This window comes from Corvus cornix, chromosome 1, assembly GCF_000738735.6.
Source record: "Corvus cornix cornix isolate S_Up_H32 chromosome 1, ASM73873v5, whole genome shotgun sequence".
In the NCBI taxonomy this organism is placed as follows: Eukaryota; Metazoa; Chordata; class Aves; order Passeriformes; family Corvidae; genus Corvus; species Corvus cornix.
Window position 1 is genome coordinate 1,471,296 of NC_046332.1, and position 21,746 is coordinate 1,493,041.

Below are 21,746 nucleotides of genomic sequence, written 5' to 3' on the forward strand. Positions count from 1 at the left end.
GGCCAAACGAGCTGTTTGTTTCAAATAACCTGCAAAGAGCCTCTCTTAGTTACCTGGGAGAGGCTGAAAATTTCTGCTCAGTGGCAACCTAAGATTTAAAAAAATTGCATCCCTGTTGGATGCCTTGACTTTGCTTTCCAAACTTTCCTGCCAGCTGTGGAGGGAACTTGCTGGAGTAGGGATGGGTTGGAAAACTGGTGGGGGGGGTGTGGGTGTGTCAAACATGCTGAGGAGGATTTGCCGCAGCCTCTCCCTGGTTTTGGCACAGGTATCCCCAACTCCAAAGGCCAACAACTCCCTGCCACCACTGCCTCTGTATGACCAGCCTCCCACCAGTCCCTATCCCAGCCCGGATAAAAGAGGATCCCAATTTTTCCCCAGATCTCCATCGACGAATGGTGAGAAACTTGTAAACATTTCGGGTAAAGGCTTCATTTAGAAGCCTTTCAGAGGGGCCAAAAAAGAGGAAAAGAGCATTTTTGCAACATAAATTCAGCAATACTGAGGGCCTTCTTTGTGATGGGGTGTTGCTTATTCCCTCAGAAAACAGCTTTGGTTCCGAGTCCACCGGATTCTCCCAACCTCCACGAATTCCTCCGGAAAGTTCCTATGGCAAACTGCGGCCTGTAAGTGACCAGCAAATCCTCTGGTTTTGGTTGATGTTCAAGGGGTAACAGCCCCTAAACAGAGCTGAAAAAGAGGTGGGGAGTAAATGCCAGAAGAGGTTAGTCCTATGGTTTATACAGTTCCTGCTTTCCAGCAGTGTCCTGCACATTTGGGATTATATTTATTTCCAGCCCCTTTGGTTTGAGGGGTTTGGATTCACGATTCTTAATGATGAGGATTTTGTGTTGTCTTTGCTGCCTAGAAAAAGGAGTTTTGCTAGAAAAGGAAAGGAACAATTTAATCACTTAGAACCTGACAAAATCCATCTCCTACAATTAACTTTGATATCAAGTTTTGGGGGGTTCCAAAGCCCTAAACCAAGTCATACTAAAATATAACATTTGTCTTTTCCTGGCCTTCTTAGTGAATGAGCTTGCAGAAAAAGAGCAATTTGGGATGTTCAAAAAATACATTCTGAATATTCCAGTAGTATTGGGCAGTTTGGTGCAGGATTGCTCCACAGTTCATGTTTTCCGTAGCAAGTCTGGTGTATTCTGAAATGGTGTCCTAAAAACCCTTCTAAAGGCACTAAAGGTGATCTCTGTCAGGAACAAGAATAACTTGACTGATGTGGCAGAGTGTGAAAACAACATCAGATTTTGGGTGTGTATTGTTGAGGTTGGTGATTGATGAAATACCAGTGAGTCAGATGCAGCCAAATGTTCTGGTAGTTCCCACTGCACAGAAGTTCCAGGCAAAAGCATCATCAGATTCAGCATGCGATGAGTCTTTCCCAGCTTTGCATCCTGGCTTATCCCTGGACACAGGCAGAATAGATGTGGGATTGCACCCTGGAGAGAATCTGTGACAGGCCATAAGGAAAATCCCTGATGGCTCAGCTGGGGAGCCCTGGAGCTGAATCCTGCTGGATACACAACCTGCTTGTTTGCACCATCTGCAGGGGTGAGCCTGGAGGTCTGTGCAGGAAATGTGAGGGGTTTCTGATGGAATTTGGCCATTTCGTGGTAGTCACAGGCTGGTTCTGGCTGTTGCAGGTGCGAGCAGCTCCACCCCCCCCGACACAGCACCACCGCCGGCCTGCGGAGAAGATCGAGGACGTGGAAATCACTCTGGTGTAACGAGGGGACTGGCTAATTAGTAGTGCTACAATCAAGGCCAAACACAGCTTTTGGTCGATCTCGTTTTTAGGCACCTTTGCATGATGAAGACTTGGACTAGAGCGAGTGGTAGGGAGGATTTTATGTGGCAGTGACCCGGCGGATTCCTTCCCACAGTTATGAATATTTTGTGCCTTTTGTTTTTTGTCTGTTTGTTTGGATTTCTCTACATCATTCTTCCTCTCGTAGCACAAACCAAGACAGGCCAAGATTGGCTTTTTTTCTTGGCAGAAGATGCTCCATTTTTATGTGGAGACAAAGAAAGAGCCTTGTTCATGCAGCTTAGTCTTAGCATCCTTTGCTCCTGTGCATTAGTACAGTATATTACTGTTGCCATAGGAATGTGTTAAAGATTGTGGATCCTTCCAGTAGCATCACCTGCCTGATCAGGTATTCATCAGATGAATGAAAAAGGGAATGGAAAAAGAAGTCTAAAGGAGAGGCTGGCTCCTCTTGAATCCCCCTGCAGAAAGGAAGAAATGGGAAATGATCTCCCAGAGAAGCAGAAGTGTTCATTCCATGGGTGCTCCCCTCTTCAGTGGTTCACAGATGAACATTCTGCCTTGGATTTTTGTGTTTACTCAGTGCATTTACTCATAGAGGATCTAACATGGAGGTGCTGAACCAGCAGCAACATCTTCTTCCAAAGCAGAAACCAACAGGTAGACAAGCAAAAAAGCAAGTGAGATTTTGTATAGATCTGGAAATTGAGCTGCTTTTTCTTTTTTTTTTTTCCTTAGCAGATTTTGGGGATTTTGGTTTTTTTTGTTGGGTTTGTTTTATTTTTTTAAAGCATTTGGGTCACTCTTATCCCAGTTATTGCCGTGTACTTTATTATCCAACATTAGCAGTGTATCTTTGTCATCAAACCACCTGAGTTCTAGAGTTAGCAGTTCCATTTAGAGTATTTACATGCATTTAGTTGTTGCATTGGATGGTCCTGTAGCCTTTTCCCACCCCAGTCCCAGTAACCAGCCAAAGCCAGGGAGCCAGGAGCAGCTCCGGGTTCTGCCTTCACACCACCTTCGTGCCCGAGATGTGTCCAGTTCCTCTCAGGAAAGAAACTGGGAGGAAAAGAGTTTCACATTTCCCTCAGAGAGCTCTGTAAAGGGAGCTTGGATTTTGGCTTTTTGACAGAAAAGGGCAAAGAATATTCTGAGGTTGAAGGTGGAGCGGAATGGTTGGAGGAGAGGGAAAAACTGGATGAAAACAGGTTTTTCTTTGGGTACTGACTAAAATATTGTCAGCATTCTCCATCAGATGAAAACTTCGGATCAAAGGCATCCCGAGGTCGGATTTGGAGCTGTTTGTGGGTTCTCTTGTGTCTTCATGGTTTTTTTTCAAAGCCAGTAAGTTTTCTACCTTTAGTTTACTAACAAGGGCTATTTTTTGAGGCTGCATTTACAACAAAAACCCAACAACTCATCTAACAAGATTTTATCATAAACTTTGCACATACTTGTAAGTCCCAACCCAGGCTGGGTCTCTGAGACATCCAGTGCTTGCCAGTCTCCTTTCCCAGTGGGATCCTTAACCAAGAGTGGGGCTGTCTGAGGACAACGATTCATGGATCAGTTGTGGAATCAGTGACTGTCCAATGAAGTCTTTTCCATTTTATTCCTTCTTTTGCACCTCTTGTCCTGTTGATCTGTTTGAGGTCTTTTTATGTGTTTATCAAACTTATTCTTAAGTTTAAAAAGAAAAGTTTAAAAAAAAAAAAAGATTTAACTGTTCGCAAATCTTTTGAGATCTTCACAACGCAGAAGAAAACCAAGTTTTTGCCATAATGTTCGTGTTCAATTCCTTTGGCCAGTTTTTCTGTGTCCTTCACACTCGGACTTTCAAAAATCCAGAAAATTTTTATTTAAAAGTCTCTTTAGTTGTATTTTAAAATATTTTCTGTAAGAGCTGCTAATTTTATTTAAAAAACAAAAGTGGAAAAAAAAGCAAAAAAAAAAAAGGCAAAAAAAGGAAGAAAAGTTGTAAAAAGATGCCTCCTTTTTACTTATGATTTCTTCATACAGGGCATGTATCGGCCGTCGCATCGTGTACAGCTCAGTACACCCTGAAAGCATCAGTGCAAATGCTTTCTTTATATTGGCTGTAAAAAGTTTGTATTTATTATGTATAAAAAGTTGAATAATAAAAAAGTGGAACTAAATCCCTGGTGCCCTGGGAGATTTGGGGGGTGGAGGGGTTGAGGGAAAACCCAGGGATAAAAATCAGCGTTTTCTTGAGAGGGGTTTTGTGCTTTTACACGGAAATTTGAATCTTGTGCTTCGGGAAAAGCACATCCTTAAAATCAGCTTTAAACATCTTTCAGAGGGGGCATTTATACAGGGACAAAACGTTGCCAAAAATGAAGAGCCAGCAACAAAGCTCCAGTTATCAAAATAATTGCTTAATAGCCCTGATGCAATTAGGATAATTGCCTAAAGAAAGCGAGGGGAGTGATTGATAACAACCCTTCAGAGTGATTGTCCTTTAATAGGCTCGATTTGCCTAATTGTGCCAGGAGTATTCCCACTGCATCCCAAGCCTCTCCAGCTCTGGGATCCCTCTGTGAGCTGCGTTTCCACGTTGGATTTTCTTCCTGCACTCAGAAGCTGCCCACCCGGGACCATCTCCTTGCTGGGCTAATCCCACTTTCCTACAGGTGGAAGGTGCCAAATGATTCATCATTTCCATGTGCTCCCTGGTTTTGAAGACTCTCTTTCCCTCGTGGAACACAGGACTTTACCGTGGGGTTGGGGTGGATCTTCAGGCTTCCGCTCCTCCCACAGAGCTGTTGCAGAGGCCTTCACTTTTTTCCCCTGAGCTCCTGCAGCCTCTTCCTTTGAGAAATTCCTTCTTACCTGCTTTTTATATGGATTCACGGTGCTCCTCTAAGAATTATTGTCCTGCCTTGCTGCTCTGACAGCTTTGTCCTTTTCTTTTCATTTCTTGCTTGTTACTTGGGGTCCTTTTCACCACCACTACGACTTAAAAACTATTTTAATCCTCAAATCCACCAGCGGAGCCACTTTTCCTTTCTTCCATTTTTAACAGACCCCCTTCATGCCTTTAGTTTTCCTCCTTCCCAAAACAGAGCCAGCAGCAGCTGGTGATCCCATCGTTCTTGCCACTGACTGACTTCCGTGAAAACCTCTTCTCCCTGAAGTGCCTTCCTGCCAGTGAGAGATGAGCACGGTGTGAGCAGCACACAGCGACCACTTAGAGGTAAAAAGAGGTGCTAAGGAACCACAAAGGCTCCAGGGCTCTATTTCCTGCCTGGGATGGTTAAGAGAAGGAGTCTGGGGAACTTACCCAGTGCAGAGGGTGAAATGTGGGTCCCTGGAAGTTGGCAGCAGGATCTGTTCGAGCCGAGGTTTCCTCTGATTGCTTTGGTTCCCAGATTTTGGCTTTAAACTGAAAGAATGTAGGTATGGATTGGGTATTCGGAAGGAATTGTTCCCTGGGAGGGTGGGCAGGCCCTGGCACAGGGTGCCCAGAGCAGCTGTAGCTGCCCCTGGATCCCTGGCAGTGTCCAAGGCCAGGCTGGACATTGGGGCTTGGAGCAGCCTGGGACAGTGGAAGGTGTCCCTGCCCATGGCAGGGGGTGGGAGAGGTGATCTAAGATCGCTTCCATTCCAAACCAGTCTGGGATTCAGTGATTTTCAAAAAGAATAATAGGACTCAGATGGGTAGGAGGGTAGAAGAGATGGGGTGAACGATGTGATGTTCACTACAAATTGTGCCAGGGTTTCTTTTTGTTTGTTTTATGGAAGTATTAAAAGGAACCAAAGCAAGTGGGCGAGTTCTCTTTCCCATACAGCACAAATGTCTCTCACTGCTGATAGTAATTAAAAAAGAAAACAAAAACTGCACCATCTTCTCTATATAAAGCATCTTCTGCTTCTTGGAAGCCTGGCTGCTCTGCAGCTTGCACTGTTTCCCTGCTTGCTCTTCCAGCAAGGTCCCTATAATTAATACCTTGTAAATCCCAGCACAGCAGGGGCAGGATTAGCAGGGAATCTACCTCAGTCAGCCTTCAGAGCCTCCCAGGAAGGAGGGGATGCCTCTGTAAAGGGAAGAGTTCTGTCTCCCCAGATTTTTTCCATTTGCAGATCTGTTGCCCTGCATGAAAATCATGGGATGGATGGGAGTAAATGTGCTGTCCCCCTACACCTGGACAGGTGTCTCCAAGAGGGGGGAGCTCAGGGATATTGAGACCTCAGTGCACGGCACAGGGGGAGGCTGCAGAAAGTGAAGGATGAAAGGGAAGAAAACTTAACTGAAGTCAGGGATGCAGCAAAGAGACAATAAAAAATGCAGCCAGGAAAACGCTGACGTGCTTGCCATGCCAAGTGGTTTCCTACTCCAGGCATTCCCCAGGGGGATTGAGGATTACGGATCTGGCAGCAGGATCAGTGCAGCAAGTGCGCCTCTGCATTGCAGGTCATTTCAGCCAGAAAAGGAAAGAAAGCACTGCAGTGATACCAGAATGGAGAGGTGGGAAATCCCTCTGCTTGCGGGAGCAGCACAGGGAGGAGGGGGAGAGTGGGTCTGACAGGTACCTGTGCATCTGCTCAGATCCTGGCACTGCTGGGGAGAGCCTGGCTCCATCCTCTTGGCATCCTCCCTTCCAGCATTGCTGCACATCAAAGAGTTCTCCCCAGCCTTTTTCTCTCCGGGCTGAAAATGTAGAGAATCCTAGAACAGAACCAGAGGACACGAGGAAACGGCCTCAAGTTGTGCCAAGGGAGGCTTAGGGTGGATATCAGGGAAAAAACCTTTGCTGAACGGGTGGTCAGGCATTGGCATGGCTGCCCAGAGCACTGGTGAGTCCCAGTACCTGGAGGGATTTAAAGCCCTTTGGATGTGGCACTTGGGGGCACAGATCAGTGGTGGCCCTGGCAATGCTGGGGGAGTTACTGGACTCCATGATCTGAAAGGATTTTCCTGAATGATTCTCTGGGGAACTGCTGTGCTAAACAGTGTTGGGCTGGGTGCTGTGCAGTGGCCACGGAGACTCAGGAATGGGGTTCCAGGATTGAGGCTTCAGACTGTACCTCCTTAAGGATCCATGGAAAAAAACAGCATTCTGCCATGGCCTTGTGTCTGCTCCCAGAAATCCTTTGGAATAAAGCATGTGCTGTAGCCAGTGGCACGTATGTGTGTTGGAAATGGCTTGTGGAGGCTTTCAAATCCCCAGAGTCTGGTCCACATCCCCAGGGAGTGAGGCCTGAGGTGGTGTCTGTCACATCCATCCGCGGCCCAATCCCATTCCTCCTGCTCTTCCCACTTCAAGTTTTCTCCCTGCAATCCATTTTCCAGTCTGTCTCGAGTGTGTTAAGCAGCGGTTCTTCTGCCACTTTGTTCAAAATTCCTTTTGCTGTCTGCTGGATTTCACAGCTGGTATCCAAAGCGAGCAGGAGCCAGGCTTGGAAGGACATCCAGCTCTGGGGATCAGGAATTGCCTCTCACAGAACCTGTCACTGCCCCTTGCCAGCCTGGAGCATGGCCAGGGATTAAATGGGCTTCACAGAAGGCTTTGGATTCTCTTAGATCATTTCACCCAAAGATGTGAATATCCCTGGAGCGTTCTGGATTAGGCAGGTCTGGCTGTGAGGATCAGGAAACAGGGATGAACTTGCCTTTGGAGTGCTTTGTCTTCATTATGGAAGGAGAAGCTGTTCAGCCACGAGTGTGCAAGTTGAGCTCCACAAGGATCCCAGGATATTCTGAGTTGGAAGGGACCCCCAAGGCTCATGGAGTGCAGCTCTTGGGGATCTAACCCCAGGCCTTGGCATTATTAACACCGTGCTCCAGTTCTTCGGCAGCTAAACACATCCCCCCAAAACTCACGGGGCTGCGAGGTGAACGTGGAATGGGCCCCACGGAGAAGGAGCTGGGAGCTCGTTTCTTGCCCCCACTCCAGCATCACCCCTGGACAAATCCTCCCAACCCCTGTGTCCTGTTTGCCAGGCACTGCCAGCATCACCTGAAGGTTTCCCCGTACAATCTGTGCCATGCTGAAGTGCCCCTTCTATTTCAAAATTGCTTTTATTGCACTCCCAGATTTTCACCTTCTTTTGATGGAGTGGTTTTGGGGTTGGATTTTTCTTTTTGAATGCAGATTGAAGAGTGAGCGCTGTGAGCTGTGCTTCAGCTCTGCTGTAATTAGTTTTGTCTACTGTAATTGCTTCTCCTTTTGCCATTGTTTAGTGAAAGACGAATGAATTTCCAGGTCTGGTTGCATTGGGAATGCTGACAGCAGCTTTTTTAAATCCCACAGCACAGCTATTTGTCTTTTTTATTCAGCTGGATCCTGCGGAGTGGGACAAATTCGGCTTCTCCTCTGTGTCCCGTGCAAATTACTGCACTAATTAATTTCTCTGAGACTGGGGCCTCCTTGCTTAGCAGAGGGAAGGGATGGAGGGAGGGCACTGTCTGGAAAACAGCAGCAACCCTGGATTAACTCCTGGAGTAAACCTGCATGAAGAGACATGAGAAGCTGATGGTTTAAAAATAAGGTTTACAGGATTTAAAAAAAAAAAAAGGATATTCTGGTATTAATCCCACATCTTCCTTCATAAGAACATCTTGGTTTCTGAGGAGGGAGCTCTGATCCGTCACATTGTTCATGGTCCCAGGGTCTCCTGCTGCAGGTTTTGCTGGGGTGTTTAAAAGAGAATTGGCAATTTTCTTGGTAATTTGATGGCAGAAATCATTGGTGCTCCTTAAAAAGGACGAAGGGCTGCTTTGTGTGGCATCAAGAGAAGGGACAGAGAGGGAACTGTGGCTGAAGGACTTGTGTGGTTCTGAGAACATCAGTGATAGGGGGAGGTGACAAAGCCAGTGACAGGATGCCAGTGACAGGATGCTCCTTTGGGCAGAGCTTTGCAGGAAAGGCTTTGGAAGCAGTGAGTGCTTGGACTTCCCAGGAATTTCTGTGAAAGGATCTGAGCACTCCTGGGGTGCTTGGGACATCGGAGCTGAGGCTGAGCCAGGAAAGAAAGTGGCAGGAGGGAAAACCAAAATGTAATGTTTTTCTAAAAAGGGTGGGCTTGGTTTTTTTTCTTTTTTTGCCAGAGAAACAGGTGGGGGGGTTATTTTTTTCTGTTTTTTCTTTTTTCCAAACAGAGATTTAATTCCAAATATTAATCCAAGTATTAAATTCCATAACTGTGGGTAATAATAAACACAGCACTCCTGATTCCTGGACTGCCACAAAGTATTGTTGAGGTCAGTGCAAATTATTCCCCAAGGACACTGTTGGAGTGGGATTGCTCAGGGATAACGAGGGATCCTGTGCTAATTCAGCTGGCAGAGCTGCTCTGCCTATCAGTGGGGAACTGCTGCTGCTGCTTTCAAAATTACCTGACCGAGCTAATCTGAGGGAGAGGAGACAATTTATTGATTTGGAGTCCTAGCCAGGCGTAGATGGAGATAATTCTGGGATGTTAGTGGTATTATTCCTGCAGAAAAGCAGGCTGGGTAAAGATTTTCAGGTTTTTATTAGCCCCTGCCAAACAATTGGGCTGCATTGCAGCTTGAATGTTTAATTTGAGATGTGTATGGCTGAGATACCAAAAATCAGAGCTCTCTGGGTGGTGGTCACTGGATATTTCTGCTGAAACTGCTCATTTTCTAAAGCTAGCTGCCCCTCACACTGCTTTGAGCTCCCCCTCTAAAGCTATTTTTAACAGATAAGGGAGGGGGGGGGAGAAAAAGGTGTTAAGTTTGCAGGTCTGCTTTTGCATTCTGGTCAGGTGTCTTGTCACTCTTCGTGGCTCTCCTGCAAGCTGGCATCCGAGGGTTCTGCTTAATGTCCTAGAAAATAACCTTGTGCTTGGACCAACAGCCAGTTTATCACTGCTGCTCCCTGGCTGTGTCTCCGGGGTGGAGAGGAGACACGGGAAAGCAGGGAAAGCACGAAGCTGGGTATTGCCAGGCTGCTCCTGGACCAGCACCTCCCTCCCTGCTGCTGCAGCGCCTGGGAACAGCTTGGCAGAGCAGCTCTGCTTCCCCTTGTCCAAACGGGGAGCTGGAATCCTGGGAGCTCTGAGACTGAGGGTCTGGGATTTGGGACCTGAGCCCTGCTGGCTCCTGCTGCAGCCTCAGCAAGTCCTTTTAGCTTTACTGCCTCCAGTGCTCTGCAACTGTTTGAGGGTGTTGTCCTCTCACATGGATGGCTCCATGGATTTCTCTGGCAGTGGGAAGCCATTCCCCCTTGTCCTGTCCTTCCAGGCCCATCCTCGTGTGTCACATCGGCAGTTCCACCACGAAGAGCAGGGAATGGCCTTTGTCACCAGCCTTATCTCAGTGCAGCTGTAAATCATCACAAAATGTGGTGCTGGGGCAAACCAGCCCCTCCTGCCCTCAGCCTATTTCCTGGGGCTTGGAAACTGATTAAGAATCACTTGCTGAAGCTGCTGGGTCTCGGGTGACAGTGCCAGGGCAAACTGCTCTACTGGAAATGCCCATTAAAGTTTCAATTTACATCCCTCACCCAGAGCCGCGGGGCCAGGTGTGAGCTGCTGGAATGACCTCTCCCAGCAGCTGCTCGGTTCATTAAATAGTAACAAGCCCAAGGATTCCCAGCTAAACAGCACACCGAGCATCCTTATTCCATTTCCTGTTTCTAAAGGAAGTATAAATTATGTACTAGTCTGCTTGAAGTCCTTAAAGTGAATCCAGGCAGCAAAGCAAAATCTTGTTTAGCGGGGCAGGTGCCCAAAGGAAAGTGTCGGAGTGATGGAGCTGTTTGGGAACAGCCACTAAAACACTGCCAACGACTTATGGGATGTACTGGAGGTAACAGGCTGGGATTACAATCGAGTTGGCTGCTGGGTCAGGCTCTGTGCTTCACTGACACTTTGCTGAGTGCTGCAATTCCTGGATTAAATCCAGAGGACTTCTGGTGCACAGCTTCTGTTTTACCCATTTGGCAATTGAGGGGTGTTGATTTTCAAGCTTTAGCGTGTCCTCAGAGGTGTGAGTTCTCCTGGAGGGTCACACACACCTTTCCGGAGCAGTTATTCGTCCTTAGCCTGGAGCTGAGCTGGTGCTGCCCCCATTTCAATCCTGCTCTTCCAGCTGCAGGGAAGGGGATGGGACTGGGGCAGCTGAGAGCTGTCTCTGCCTGGAAACACGGTGCCCTCTTCCATCCCTGTCCTGCAGGATCCCGCCACCTTCCCATACTGCGGGAAGGTTTGCTGGACTTATTCCCCGTGTTCTTGCCAGAACCAGTAAATCCTCCTGGGTGTGAAATGTTTACAGAAGGCCTGTAAATGTGGCCCTGACCCCTGCTCCTCCCAGCCCCGTTCCCTCCATCTCTCCCTGCTCTGAGGGGCTGCTCCATGTGGGAAGGCAGAACACGTTTCCCAGGAAGATTTCCAGGGAGCGGTGAGTAACTCAGTGAGGGGGTTATATAGCTTGGGCAGTAGCAGCTGCTCCAGCTGCAGCAGTAAACTCTAATACTGCATCTCCTGCAGTAAAATTCCTGTCTGAGTCAGACTTTACAAATGCTTTACAACTGCTGCTTGCAGTTCATCTTATCTCTGCTGAATTACCTTCCAGGACCCATCTCCATTCATTTAATGCAAACTATCTCATCTTGTCCATCTCCACCCTGGGTTTCATTTTCCACAGCTACTCCCTGGGAAAATTCAGTAGCTCTGCAGTGCCTCTGATGGTTTTAGGGAAGGTGATTTGGGAGGTTTTCTGTCCTTGGCTGCTGGTTCCTGCACTAAAAGGTGGTGGGATGTAGGTTGGGATGGGGCTGTCCCAATCCCCCTGGAGCACCATGGCTTGTGTTTGCCCAGAGGGAAATCATAAGGAACAGGCTCCAGCCAGGGAGATTCCTGAATTCCTCAGGCACATCGAGAGAGGTGATGGGGCCTGGCATGAGTGGGACCCCAGCGTGTCACCCCAAATCCTGCAGGTGTCCGAGCTGGAGGGACCCCAGCAGGAATGGGCAGACCCTGTGCTTCTGCCTGTACCAGTTTGTATTTTTGATGCCCCCAAGGCTGTTCCCTGATCCTTCCTTTGCAGAGCCAGCACAGTCCCTGGTGCCTGCAGATCTCCCTTATTTTGGGAGCAGCAATGGCAGTCAGGGACTTTCCCAGGCAGGACACTCGCTCCCAATGCCACCTTTTGTCATGACCCACAGAAAGCAGGAGGTATCCCAAAATCCAGTGTGCCTGCAAGCTGGGAAAGCTGCTGGCTGTCCTGGCCTCTTCCCTGCAAAGGGCTGCCAGCCCCTCCTGCCTGCTCTGAACAGGAGCCAGCTTCCCGGGGAGAAAACGCTGGGATACTGGATTAATTGAGCCCGTGCAATGGCCTTCAGCTGCCATAAACCATGTTGCTGTCTGGGCAGTGAATGGAGCTGGGGGGGGGGCAGGACAGCTCCCGATTCCCAAACCTGCTCCCAGCTGCATCCCCTACAGCGAGGGAAGCTGGCGTCACCCCTGGCACCTGCCGGGGCCGTCCCTGCGGGCGCGGGGGTTCCTCTGCTGCCGAATGCTGCAGCCGGGCTGACATCCTTCCCCTGCAGCCCTGCTTTGGCTCCTGCCTGTGGCTGCACGGCCCAGGAGGAGATCCCAGCGCTGCTGCCAGAGCAGGAGCTGCAGCCCAGGGTTTAGTGCCGGCTGGGGGCAGGTGGGATGTGAGGGGTGCCTGTCCTGTGCCCGGAGCCAGGGAGGGCCATGGCTGGAGCCAGAGCAGGTGGCTCCATCTGTGTGGCAGCCTATGGACGCTAATCCCAGCTCCTGGGCAGTGGAGTGAGGTCGGGTTCTGCAGCAGAGCTGGCATCACTGGCACATTCCTGAACACCCCACTTCATCCCAGGGGACTGCCTGGTGCTCCCAGAGAAGGAGGGAGGGAGCCAGGAGGTCAGTCAGGAACCTTTAGCTTTTGCTGCAGCAACCCTGAAGTTTTTTCCATCCCCCTGGATGTCCTTTGGGGACAAAGGGAGCTCCTGTGCCTGTGGCTCCACAAAAACGTGGGAAATGGGGAACAGCGGAGGTGCAGTCCCCGAGGGTGGGGACCCAGAAACCTGAGGGTCTGTCATGGGATTTATGGATAATCCCAGGCCTGCTGCAAATCCAAGCCACTGCTTGGACTGGGAAGCCACTGGGACCTGCTGGACCACACCTGAGGTCTCTGCAGAGGGGTGCAGGCATGTCACAGCTGTTTTGGAATGTTGCCAGCCTCCATTTCAGCAGGGATGGAGCAGAGATGAATTCACAGAACCACGGAATGGCTCTCTTGGAAGGGACCTTTAAAGGTCGTCTAATCCAACCCTCCTGCAGTGAGCAGGGACATCTCCAGCTAGCCCAGAATCCATTCCCAGCACCTGGGAGCATCACCCAGGGCTGGTTTGGGCTGCAGCTGGAGCTGAGGGAGGAATCCCACATTGCTATTTGGGGAAGGGACTGAAATGGCCCCAGCTGTGAAGGCCACGGTTCGGACCCTGCTGGATTAGCCAGGCCATGTCTGGGGGGACAGGGGACATTCCCTTGGTGCCAAACACCACCCAGGCCCCTGCTTTGTGCCTGGCTCCAGCCCTCGGTGCTGACCTGAAATGCTGACACAACACATAGTTTGTCCTTAATAGGGCATGGAAAAGGGGACACGCATCAGGGTCAGGCTTTTTGCTCGTGCTGTGCCTTTCCCTGTCTGTGTGTGATTCAGGAATACACTGGGTGAGCCCCTCCTGGGTAAGCTCAGCCTGAAAAAACGATGATCTTGGGCAGATATTTCGTGCTCTGAAAGTATGGTGGTCCCACGTTGGAAAACAGCAGAATGGGGTTTGTGCAGCTTGGGAGGGTCTTTCCTGAAAAATTATTTGAGACCCTGGTTGATAGGGCTCAAATCTCTGTACAGAGACATCCCCAGCTGCTGGACGCTTTTCTGAAGCCTGCTGTTCCGCGTGGGAAAGAGAATCCTAGGCTAAGGGAGAGCAGAGGGAGCTGGCTGAGGGACGGGCAGGATGGCTGGGCACAGCAGAGAGAGACAAAGGTGTCTGGTGACAGGAGGGGACGCAATTCCTCACCGCCACCGCCACCTGTCTCTGCCAAGTGCACCGTGAGATGCTCGGCCATCCCTCAAATTCTGGATAAATGAACCCCCGGGAAGAGGCTTTTCCCGCTCTGGAAACCGTCTGCACTGACATCTAGTGGCAAACCAGGCTTTTCCCTGGAAAAGAGCAGAGCGGGATCCTCCGGGGGATGGGTGGGGATCCCGGTGCTTTACCGGTCCTGCTGTTCCTGCTGTGGTTGTAGTCAGGAGCACTGTGGGCTTTTTCACAGGATCATTTAGGTTGGAAAAGGCCTTGAGATCATCGCGTCCAGCTGCAAACCACAATAACATCCATGATAAAATGCAGTTTAAATCTCCGCTTCCTAGAGGCTGTGCGTCAGCTGTACCCATTATCGTTATTATTTTTGTAATCCCCTACAATCCCTAAACCATTAAAAAAATAGTGTTGTGACAGAACAAGGGGGAGAATGGCTTCCCACTGCCAGAGGGCAGGGCTAGATGGGATATTGGGAAGGAATTGTTCCCTGGGAGGGTGGGGAGGCCCTGGCACAGGGTGCCCAGAGCAGCTGTGGCTGTGCCTGGATCCCTGGAAGTGTCCAAGGCCAGTGGCTTGGAGCAGCCTGGGATGGTGGAAGGTGTCCCTGCTGCCTATGGCAGGGGGTGGAACGGGATGAGCTTTAAGGTCACTTCCCAACCAAGCCATGCTGTGTTTCCTGTTAAGCAGAGCATCCTCTGACAGCAACGACTGGGCAGCAGAGCAGGTTTCTAGGTATAAGCCCGGGGTGAATTATCATTTGTGTGTTTTACTGTACACACTGCTGACTCTCGTGTCCGTTTCCACGGAATTTAGAGCCCATTTAGCGCTGGTTTAGGGCATCCACAGGGCTCGGCCCTGCCCAACATGGCCACGTGGCAAAGACTACATCTCCCATCGGGCCCCGCTGTGCGCCCACGTGAAAGCGGCGAGCCAATGGGGCGCGGCGGAAGGCGGATATAGCGCTGCCCGCGGGGCCCGCCCCCTCCTTTCCGCCGGGCCGCGGCTCATCATGGCGGTGCAGATCTCCAAGAAGCGCAAGGTGAGCGCGGCCGCACGGGTCGGCCGCGGCCGCGGGACGGTGCCGCATCGCCCGGGGCGGCCCCGGCAGCCGGCGGGGCGGGGGCACGGCGGGGGGCGGCGGCGGACGGGGGAGGATGGCGGCGGATGCGGCGCGGGGCCCGGCGGGGAGGGAACATGGCGGCGGGATGGAGGGGGCGCTTGCCCACGGCCGCGCGCGGGGCTGCGCTGCGGGACGCGGAGCGGCGCTGGGAGCCGGGATTTGCGGGCTTTTCCCTCTGCTTTTCAGTGGGAAGGGTTTGCGGCTAGTGGCTGCCCCGCTCTGTGGGCCGCGAGGGCGCGGGGCGCTGCCTGTCCTGGGAGGGAGGGAGGGAGGGAGGTTTGGGCTGTCAGGAATTCCAGCAGCAGCAGCTCCCTGTGGGGATGGGAAAGGGATGTGACCCCGCTGGTTACTTCCCTTAAATTACTCCCGAAATACAGCAGAGAGCTGCGGTCTCAGCGTGAAGGGTGGCTGTGGCCAGCTGTGGGTCGGGCAGTGGTTGGTGTAGGCTTGTGCTAGGACTGAGTTATTTCTGGGAACTTCAGGGGAGATGGTTCCATTTTCCCCATTGCTGCACCCAGAGGTTGGCTCAGAGCACAGTGCTAATAACGCCAAGGTTGTGGATTCAGTCCCTGGGCTGTTCATGTAAAAGTTGGACTTGGTAATTCCTGAGGGTCCCTTCCAGCTGAGAGTATTCTGTGATTCCTCTCAGAGCGGAGGAAAGCTGTCAGGAGAGACTGTTAAGCTGCAGGAGGAATTTGGGTGAGTTGCACCCAAATTCGGAATGGAACAAGAGCTTGACTTTGTTCGTTTGTCTTTTAGTTTGTCGCTGATGGCATTTTCAAAGCTGAGCTGAACGAGTTCCTGACTCGGGAACTGGCTGAGGATGGATACTCCGGAGTGGAAGTTCGGGTCACTCCAACCAGGACTGAGATTATCATCCTTGCCACCAGGTAACTCAGCCTTCCTGAACTGAGGTGCTCTGGAAATGCTTTGGGATGGTTCCAGTCTCACAGCTGAGGATACTTTTCTCAGTTGTCCCATACTTATTTTCCTACAGAACTCAGAATGTCCTGGGAGAGAAGGGGCGCCGGATCCGGGAGCTGACGGCTGTGGTGCAGAAGAGGTTCGGGTTCCCCGAGGGAAGCGTGGAGGTAAAACTGCCTCAGGAGCTGGGTGATGCAGGTGGATCTGTGATGGCAGGATGGTGTCAGCTGATCCTTACTGTTTAGGGTGTTTTCCCAGGGGAAGGTTGGACTAGGTGTCCTGTAAAGAGTCCATGCAAGCCAAAGAATTCTGTGGTTCTGTTCCCTGAAATCTGCTCTTACTAGTTCTTGGCTGTAAAACAAATCAGGGAGAGAAGGGGAATGTGTATGCTGGGGTGGTGCTCATTTATTCCAGCTTGGCTGGTGCTGCTGGATCGCATTATACAGGGAAGGGGGCATGGGGTAAAGCTGGCCCCTGTAAATGCGGAAGGATTAACTGGCCTGAGTGTAGGGTGTAGAGTAGAATGAAGCTCCTGTGCTCTGGTAAAGTGAAGTTTATTGTGAGGGGAGGGAGGCCCTGGCACAGGGTGCCCAGAGAAGCTGTGGCTGCCCCTGGATTCCCTGGCAGTGTCCAAGGCCGGGTTGGATGAGGCTCGGAGCAATGTGGGCTAGTGGAAGGTGTCCCTGCCCATGGCAGGGGTGGAACTGGATGATCCTTCCAAGCCAGAGCATGCTGTGATTCTGCCATTAAATGCCTTTAAAGCAGCCCTGTTGTGAGCGTGCCTCTCTCCTGTGCAGCTCTACGCCGAGAAGGTGGCCACGAGGGGTCTGTGTGCCATCGCCCAGGCCGAGTCCCTGCGCTACAAGCTCCTGGGAGGGCTGGCTGTGCGCAGGTGAGTACAGCAGCCTGGATGTGGGGCAAGTGTGGGACTCCAGAGCCATTCCCAAAAAACAACTCCTCTGCAGCTTGAAGATTTAACTGGTAATGCTGCACTGAAACTTTTGTTCAGTACAAAGTCACTTCTGGAGCTTTAGCAGGTTGTCTGTCTGGCATAAAGCTGCATGTGTTCCTTGAAGAGTAAATGGGTGGAGGAGTGAAGCAAGCAGCATTTCAGGCCGTGTGGCTCAGGTGGCAGTGGCCCTGCTCTCACATCCCCTCGGTGATGAGACGATGACGAGTCAGAAGCGGGTGGCTCTGCTGGCAGTGCCTCCGCGGTGTCACGTTCTGTGGTGCTGCGTGAGGTCCTTCAGCAGCAGCCTCCTGTCACCAGTGAATGATCTAGAGGCATTTGTCTGAGAAGGGATGGGGAGCTGCACTCCTGACACAGGGAACTCAGATTGGAATTGTGGTAAAATTCCTCCAGGGAGCCCTGTGGGTCTGCCAGCGCAGGCTCATGGCTTGGCTGTCCTCTCCCTGCAGAGCCTGCTACGGTGTCCTCCGCTTCATCATGGAGAGCGGGGCCAAGGGCTGTGAGGTCGTCGTGTCCGGCAAACTCCGAGGTCAGCGGGCCAAATCCATGAAGTTTGTGGATGGCTTGATGATCCACAGTGGGGACCCAGTGAACTACTACGTGGACACAGCCGTGCGTCACGTCCTACTCCGGCAGGGTGAGTGCGTGCCGTGCAAATCCCTGTGCAGCCCCGTTGGGTTCCTTCTCTAGAACATCAGAGACAAAAATCCTCAGCTCCTGGCATCCCACCCATGCCTGCCAGTTGGAGCTTTCTCAGTGGCAGGATGGAGGTTTCTCGCTGGTACCCATGGGGTGGAACTCGCGTGGTTTTGATGCATCTCTGATCTCGCAGAGTGGTTCAGTTGTGCTGCTGTGCATGGTTCAGACTCTGAAAATCCTGTTTTCTGGGCCTTTGCAACTGAACTCTCACTTTGCATCTAAAGTAGAAGTGCATGTGGGAATGGAAAGCGAAGGGGCCTTCAGCAGCCTGTGTGGTCATACCAGGTCAGCCACCTCTCTGCTGATGGAGTTTGAATGTTTCCAGTTGGGAATGTGGCTGTAGATTTTCCGGACACTGTCCCTGGTGTCCTGGGGCCTCTGAGGCTGGTGGTAACTTCCAGATGAAGTGCCTCTTTGTCTGGTTTTCAGAGCTCTTGGCAGTTGGGATTCTGGTTTTCCTGGTTCCTCAGGATGGGCAGAGAGAACAGGGGTGCTACCAGTGTCAGACAGTCTTCCCAGCTAAACGCGCTTCCACCTGTCTTCACCCCCCCAGTAAAACACAAATGACTTGTGCATCTTAACTGGCTTTGGGTTAATTAATTGCAGAACTCCTGGTAGGGATACCAACACAGCCCGAGCTGTTCTCCATCTTCCCTTCGGTGATGATACGATGACGAGTCAGAAGGGACGTCCTCGTGTCATTGCAGCCTGCCCTGTGCCACGTTCTGTGGTGCTGTGCTACGGCTGCCTTGGCCAGGATGTCCTGCTCATTGGATGATTTAGAGGCATTTGTCTGAGAAGGGATGCAAAAAACCAGTGGAATTTCCTAGAGAAATGAGCTGAGGAAGAGGACTGAGTTTAAAACCAGGCTTAGAATGAGTTGAGGGTAGAACTGCAGTCCCAGGCTGCAGTCAGCAAAGGCAATGAGTTGGAAAATTTTGGATATCTGACTCTAAATTCCTTGAATTTACAACACATATGAAATCACAATATTAGGTTTTTAAGCTGTAGCATTTCTGTGTTACAGTGTTGTCAGGAGATCATTCATGTGCAGTGATATTTTGTAACCTTGGTGCCTGATCCTGTTTTGTGTCCCTGTTGTCCTGTCACTCTTTGCAGGAGTACTGGGAATCAAAGTAAAGATTATGTTGCCTTGGGACCCCAGTGGAAAGATTGGCCCCAAAAAGCCTCTGCCAGACCACGTCAGCATCGTGGAACCCAAAGAAGAGATTTTGCCCACCACCCCCATTTCAGAGCAGAAGGGTGGCAAACCAGAGCAGCCAGCCATGCCTCAGCCAGTGCCCACTGCCTGAGGGGTAAGTGCCTGGGAGCAGTGGGAGGGAGGTGTGCTGAGGATCCACGCGGAACAAGTGTCAGGCCTTTTCCATAAAAGGCCACCAAAAACGCTGGAAGCTGGGATTTTGGGAAGACAAGCTGCTGCCTTGTACCCAGCACAGTGACCAGGGTTGGGTTTGAGCATTGATGAAGGGGAGAGGGTTCAAGGCATGTGGCAAAGCCGCTCAGAACACTCCTCTGGAGATGAGATGATGGATCTGGAAGGGGAATATCCCTGTCCACATGCCCTGTTCCATGTTGTGTTGTACAGCATGGATTTGGGGACCTTGGATCACAGTTGGAGAGACTTGTTTGAGAAGGGTTGGGTGCCTTGGATGTGTTTGCATTGTAGCATCTGCTACCAGTGTGCAGCTGGCAGCACAGGGAATGTAATCCTCATATACCCCTCCCATCCTGCCCCAGGATCCAGTTTGGGATAATCTTAGAAGCCACTTGAGAATGATTTGTAGGCTGCTTTTCTAAGGAAGTAGTCACAGTTTAAAGTCCTGTCAAGGGATCTGACTGGTAAGATCTGCCTCAGTGGGGAAAAAGGGGGATCACTGGCCAAAAAGCAGGAAGTGAGAGATGCAGTTTAATTGGAAAGCTTGGTTTGTTCGTTGTTTGGGGTAGGAGAATGGTTATGGAAAAGTTTGCCCCCGGCTTACTGAGTGTTTTGTTTCTCGTTGTAGGGTTTGTAACATCTGCAACCAGAAGCTTGTCTGTCCTGAAAACATCTCTTAATAAAATCACAAAAGACAGTGTTTGTGAAGGTGCTTTTTCTTTTCTTTTTTTTTCCTTTTTTTTCCCTTTTTATTTTCTTAAGATGTGCTCCAGGAAGACCTTGCTCCCACCTTTGGTATGGAAGGAATTCTGTTGCTGTTGTGTTCCCCTTCTGGAGTGAACTTCACCAGATCCTGATCCAAACAAAGTGGCAATGAAGTGCTGATACCTCTGTAGAGCTGGAGCAGCAATCCCGTGTTTAGAGGGTCATGAGTAACAAACGCTCCATGGAGTACTGGTGGCTGTTTCCTACCATCCCAGTCCCTTATCCAAGGTTTCCAGAAGGGGGAGCTTTTTTGGCAGTATCCAGGCCAATGCAGCTCCTGTTAGGGTCAGGTAACTTTAGGCATGGATTTGTGGGGTGAGACCAAAAGTGACAGTCAGGATTTCAAACCTTCTATCCTAAGCTGTGAGGAGGGAATATCTGGTGGAAGTCTGGTGCAGGAATGGGAAGAGACAGGCACATCATAGGAGATGAGGTGTGTGCAGGATCAAGGACTTCAGAATCTGAGGAGTTCAAAGCCTGTTTGTTGCATGCAAACTTTGTTGTTTAGGAATAGCTTTCGCATCCACATTTCCATTTTCAGGAGGTTTCTCTGCAGGAACTAGGCTGGCAACTTAGGAACTGGAATTTTAACCTGATGGTCTCAGGAGCTGGTCTGTCCAGGGAGCCTTGGCCTTGCTGTTCCCAGCTTCTCTGGCACACCTCGGAATGTGCTTGAGTTTCAGAAACAAGATGTGCCTTCTCAGGCTGTCAGTGAGTCTGATTTCAGGTTGTGCACATCATTCAGTGCAAAGCTTTTAAACAGCTGATATAAATATTAGACTAATGCCAGCATTATTTTTTTAAATTTGAATTTGGAAATAACTGAAAATATAAAAGGTGACAAAGCAGTTCTGTGAGATCATAGGAGCAGGAAGTGTGTGAAAGTGGGAAGACCTGAAGCAGTAAAGAGTCACACTCAGCTTTGCATGTTTCTAAATTCTTAAACACCATCTATGTGGTAGATGGTGATGGTTAGGAATCTCTCCTGCTGCCTCCCAGGGAGGGCTGGATTTCCTGGAGATGGCTCCACTTTTTCCTGGTTAAAAGCTTTCCAACCCTGTCCATGATCCTGTTAATCTGACAGTGCTGATCACTGGTAGGATCAAGAGATAAGCAAGTAGTGAGGAGATGGCTCCAGGGAGACCTTAGAGAGACCCTTCCAGTGCCTAAAGGGGCTGCTGGAGAGGGACTAGGGACAAGGGATGGAGGGACAGGACACAGGGAATGGCTTCCCACTGCCAGAGGGCAGGGAGAAATGGGATATTGGGAAGGATTCCTGGCTGTGAGGGTGGGGAGGCCCTGGCACAGGGTGCCCAGAGCAGCTGTGGCTGCCCCTGGATCCCTGGCAGTGTCCAAGGCCAGGTTGGATGGGGCTTGGAGCAGCCTGGGCTAGTGGAAGGTGTCCCTGCCTATGGCAGGGGGTGGCACTGGATGAGCTTTAAGGTTCCTTCCAACCCAAACCCATCTGTGATTATCCCGGAACAGTCAAGGGGTGCAAGTGTGAACACCTTTGCCATGTGCCTGGGTGGGAGTTAGCGCCATCCTGAGCTGTTTGAAGAAGCTCCAAAAGAGGAGGGAACTCATTCAGTTCCCTGGGTCTTTTGGGTGCTTCCCTTGGACGAAAGCCCTGGAAGAGCAGCTGGGGGTGGGATGAACTCAGGAATTCTGGAAAGCTTTTAACTTAGTTTCAATATTTCTATTCCAGATTGATGTGTTCCTGCTGTGCTTGGTGCTGGAGGTGGCTTCACTAATTCCCGTGTAGTGAGAGATAGGAAGCACCAAGTGCTTTTCCAGTCTGGGAGGAGCTCCACAGGGATGTGTGTGCTTGCCCAGGCACAGGGAAAGGGGACGTGTCTGTGCCTTTAGTTTTGCATGTGAGTGAGTGTCAGAAGGTTCATCCCTTTCCAGAATTGGGAGAACATGGATTAACATGATCTGCCACTGCTGGATTTTCCACTTGGGGAAGGCATCTTTAGCCTGCAGTTTTTTCCTCCTCTGTTTCCTTAGAGTGGATCCCAGCTGGA

The 21,746-nt window shown here is 50.6% G+C and overlaps 2 protein-coding genes and 2 non-coding genes across 8 annotated transcripts in view; all 4 read left to right on the forward strand.

Annotated features, from left to right (window-relative positions):
* Positions 1–3,945, forward strand: part of FCHSD2 (FCH and double SH3 domains 2) — a 123,233-nt gene extending 119,288 nt beyond the window's left edge. For all 4 annotated transcript variants that reach the window (XM_039556431.1, XM_039556435.1, XM_039556440.1 and 1 more), the window contains 3 exons: positions 269–398; positions 544–626; positions 1,662–3,945. In XM_039556431.1, coding sequence (XP_039412365.1) covers positions 269–398; positions 544–626; positions 1,662–1,745 — 297 coding nt within the window. In that variant the 3' untranslated portion in view covers positions 1,746–3,945. The remainder of the gene's footprint in view (positions 1–268; positions 399–543; positions 627–1,661) is intronic.
* A 10,834-nt stretch (positions 3,946–14,779) lies between these two features.
* RPS3 (ribosomal protein S3) lies at positions 14,780–19,852 on the forward strand. Of its 2 annotated transcripts, none has more exons than XM_039558903.1 (7): positions 14,780–14,887; positions 15,728–15,858; positions 15,966–16,059; positions 16,690–16,784; positions 17,312–17,499; positions 18,681–18,877; positions 19,720–19,852. In XM_039558903.1, exons 1-6 carry the CDS (start codon positions 14,858–14,860, stop codon positions 18,872–18,874), a joined length of 732 nt encoding a protein of 243 aa, XP_039414837.1. In that variant the 5' UTR covers positions 14,780–14,857; the 3' UTR covers positions 18,875–18,877; positions 19,720–19,852. The 2 variants fall into 2 exon arrangements, with proteins under 2 accessions (XP_039414837.1, XP_039414827.1); XM_039558893.1 differs by lacking the exon at positions 19,720–19,852 and adding an exon at positions 19,586–19,657.
* On the forward strand, positions 17,047–17,193 carry LOC120411645. Its single transcript, XR_005604102.1, has one exon. It is a non-coding gene; the product is annotated as a small nucleolar RNA SNORD15 (small nucleolar RNA).
* LOC120411670 lies at positions 18,216–18,363 on the forward strand. The gene has a single exon (XR_005604126.1). It is a non-coding gene; the product is annotated as a small nucleolar RNA SNORD15 (small nucleolar RNA).
* Positions 19,853–21,746: the final 1,894 nt, after the last annotated feature.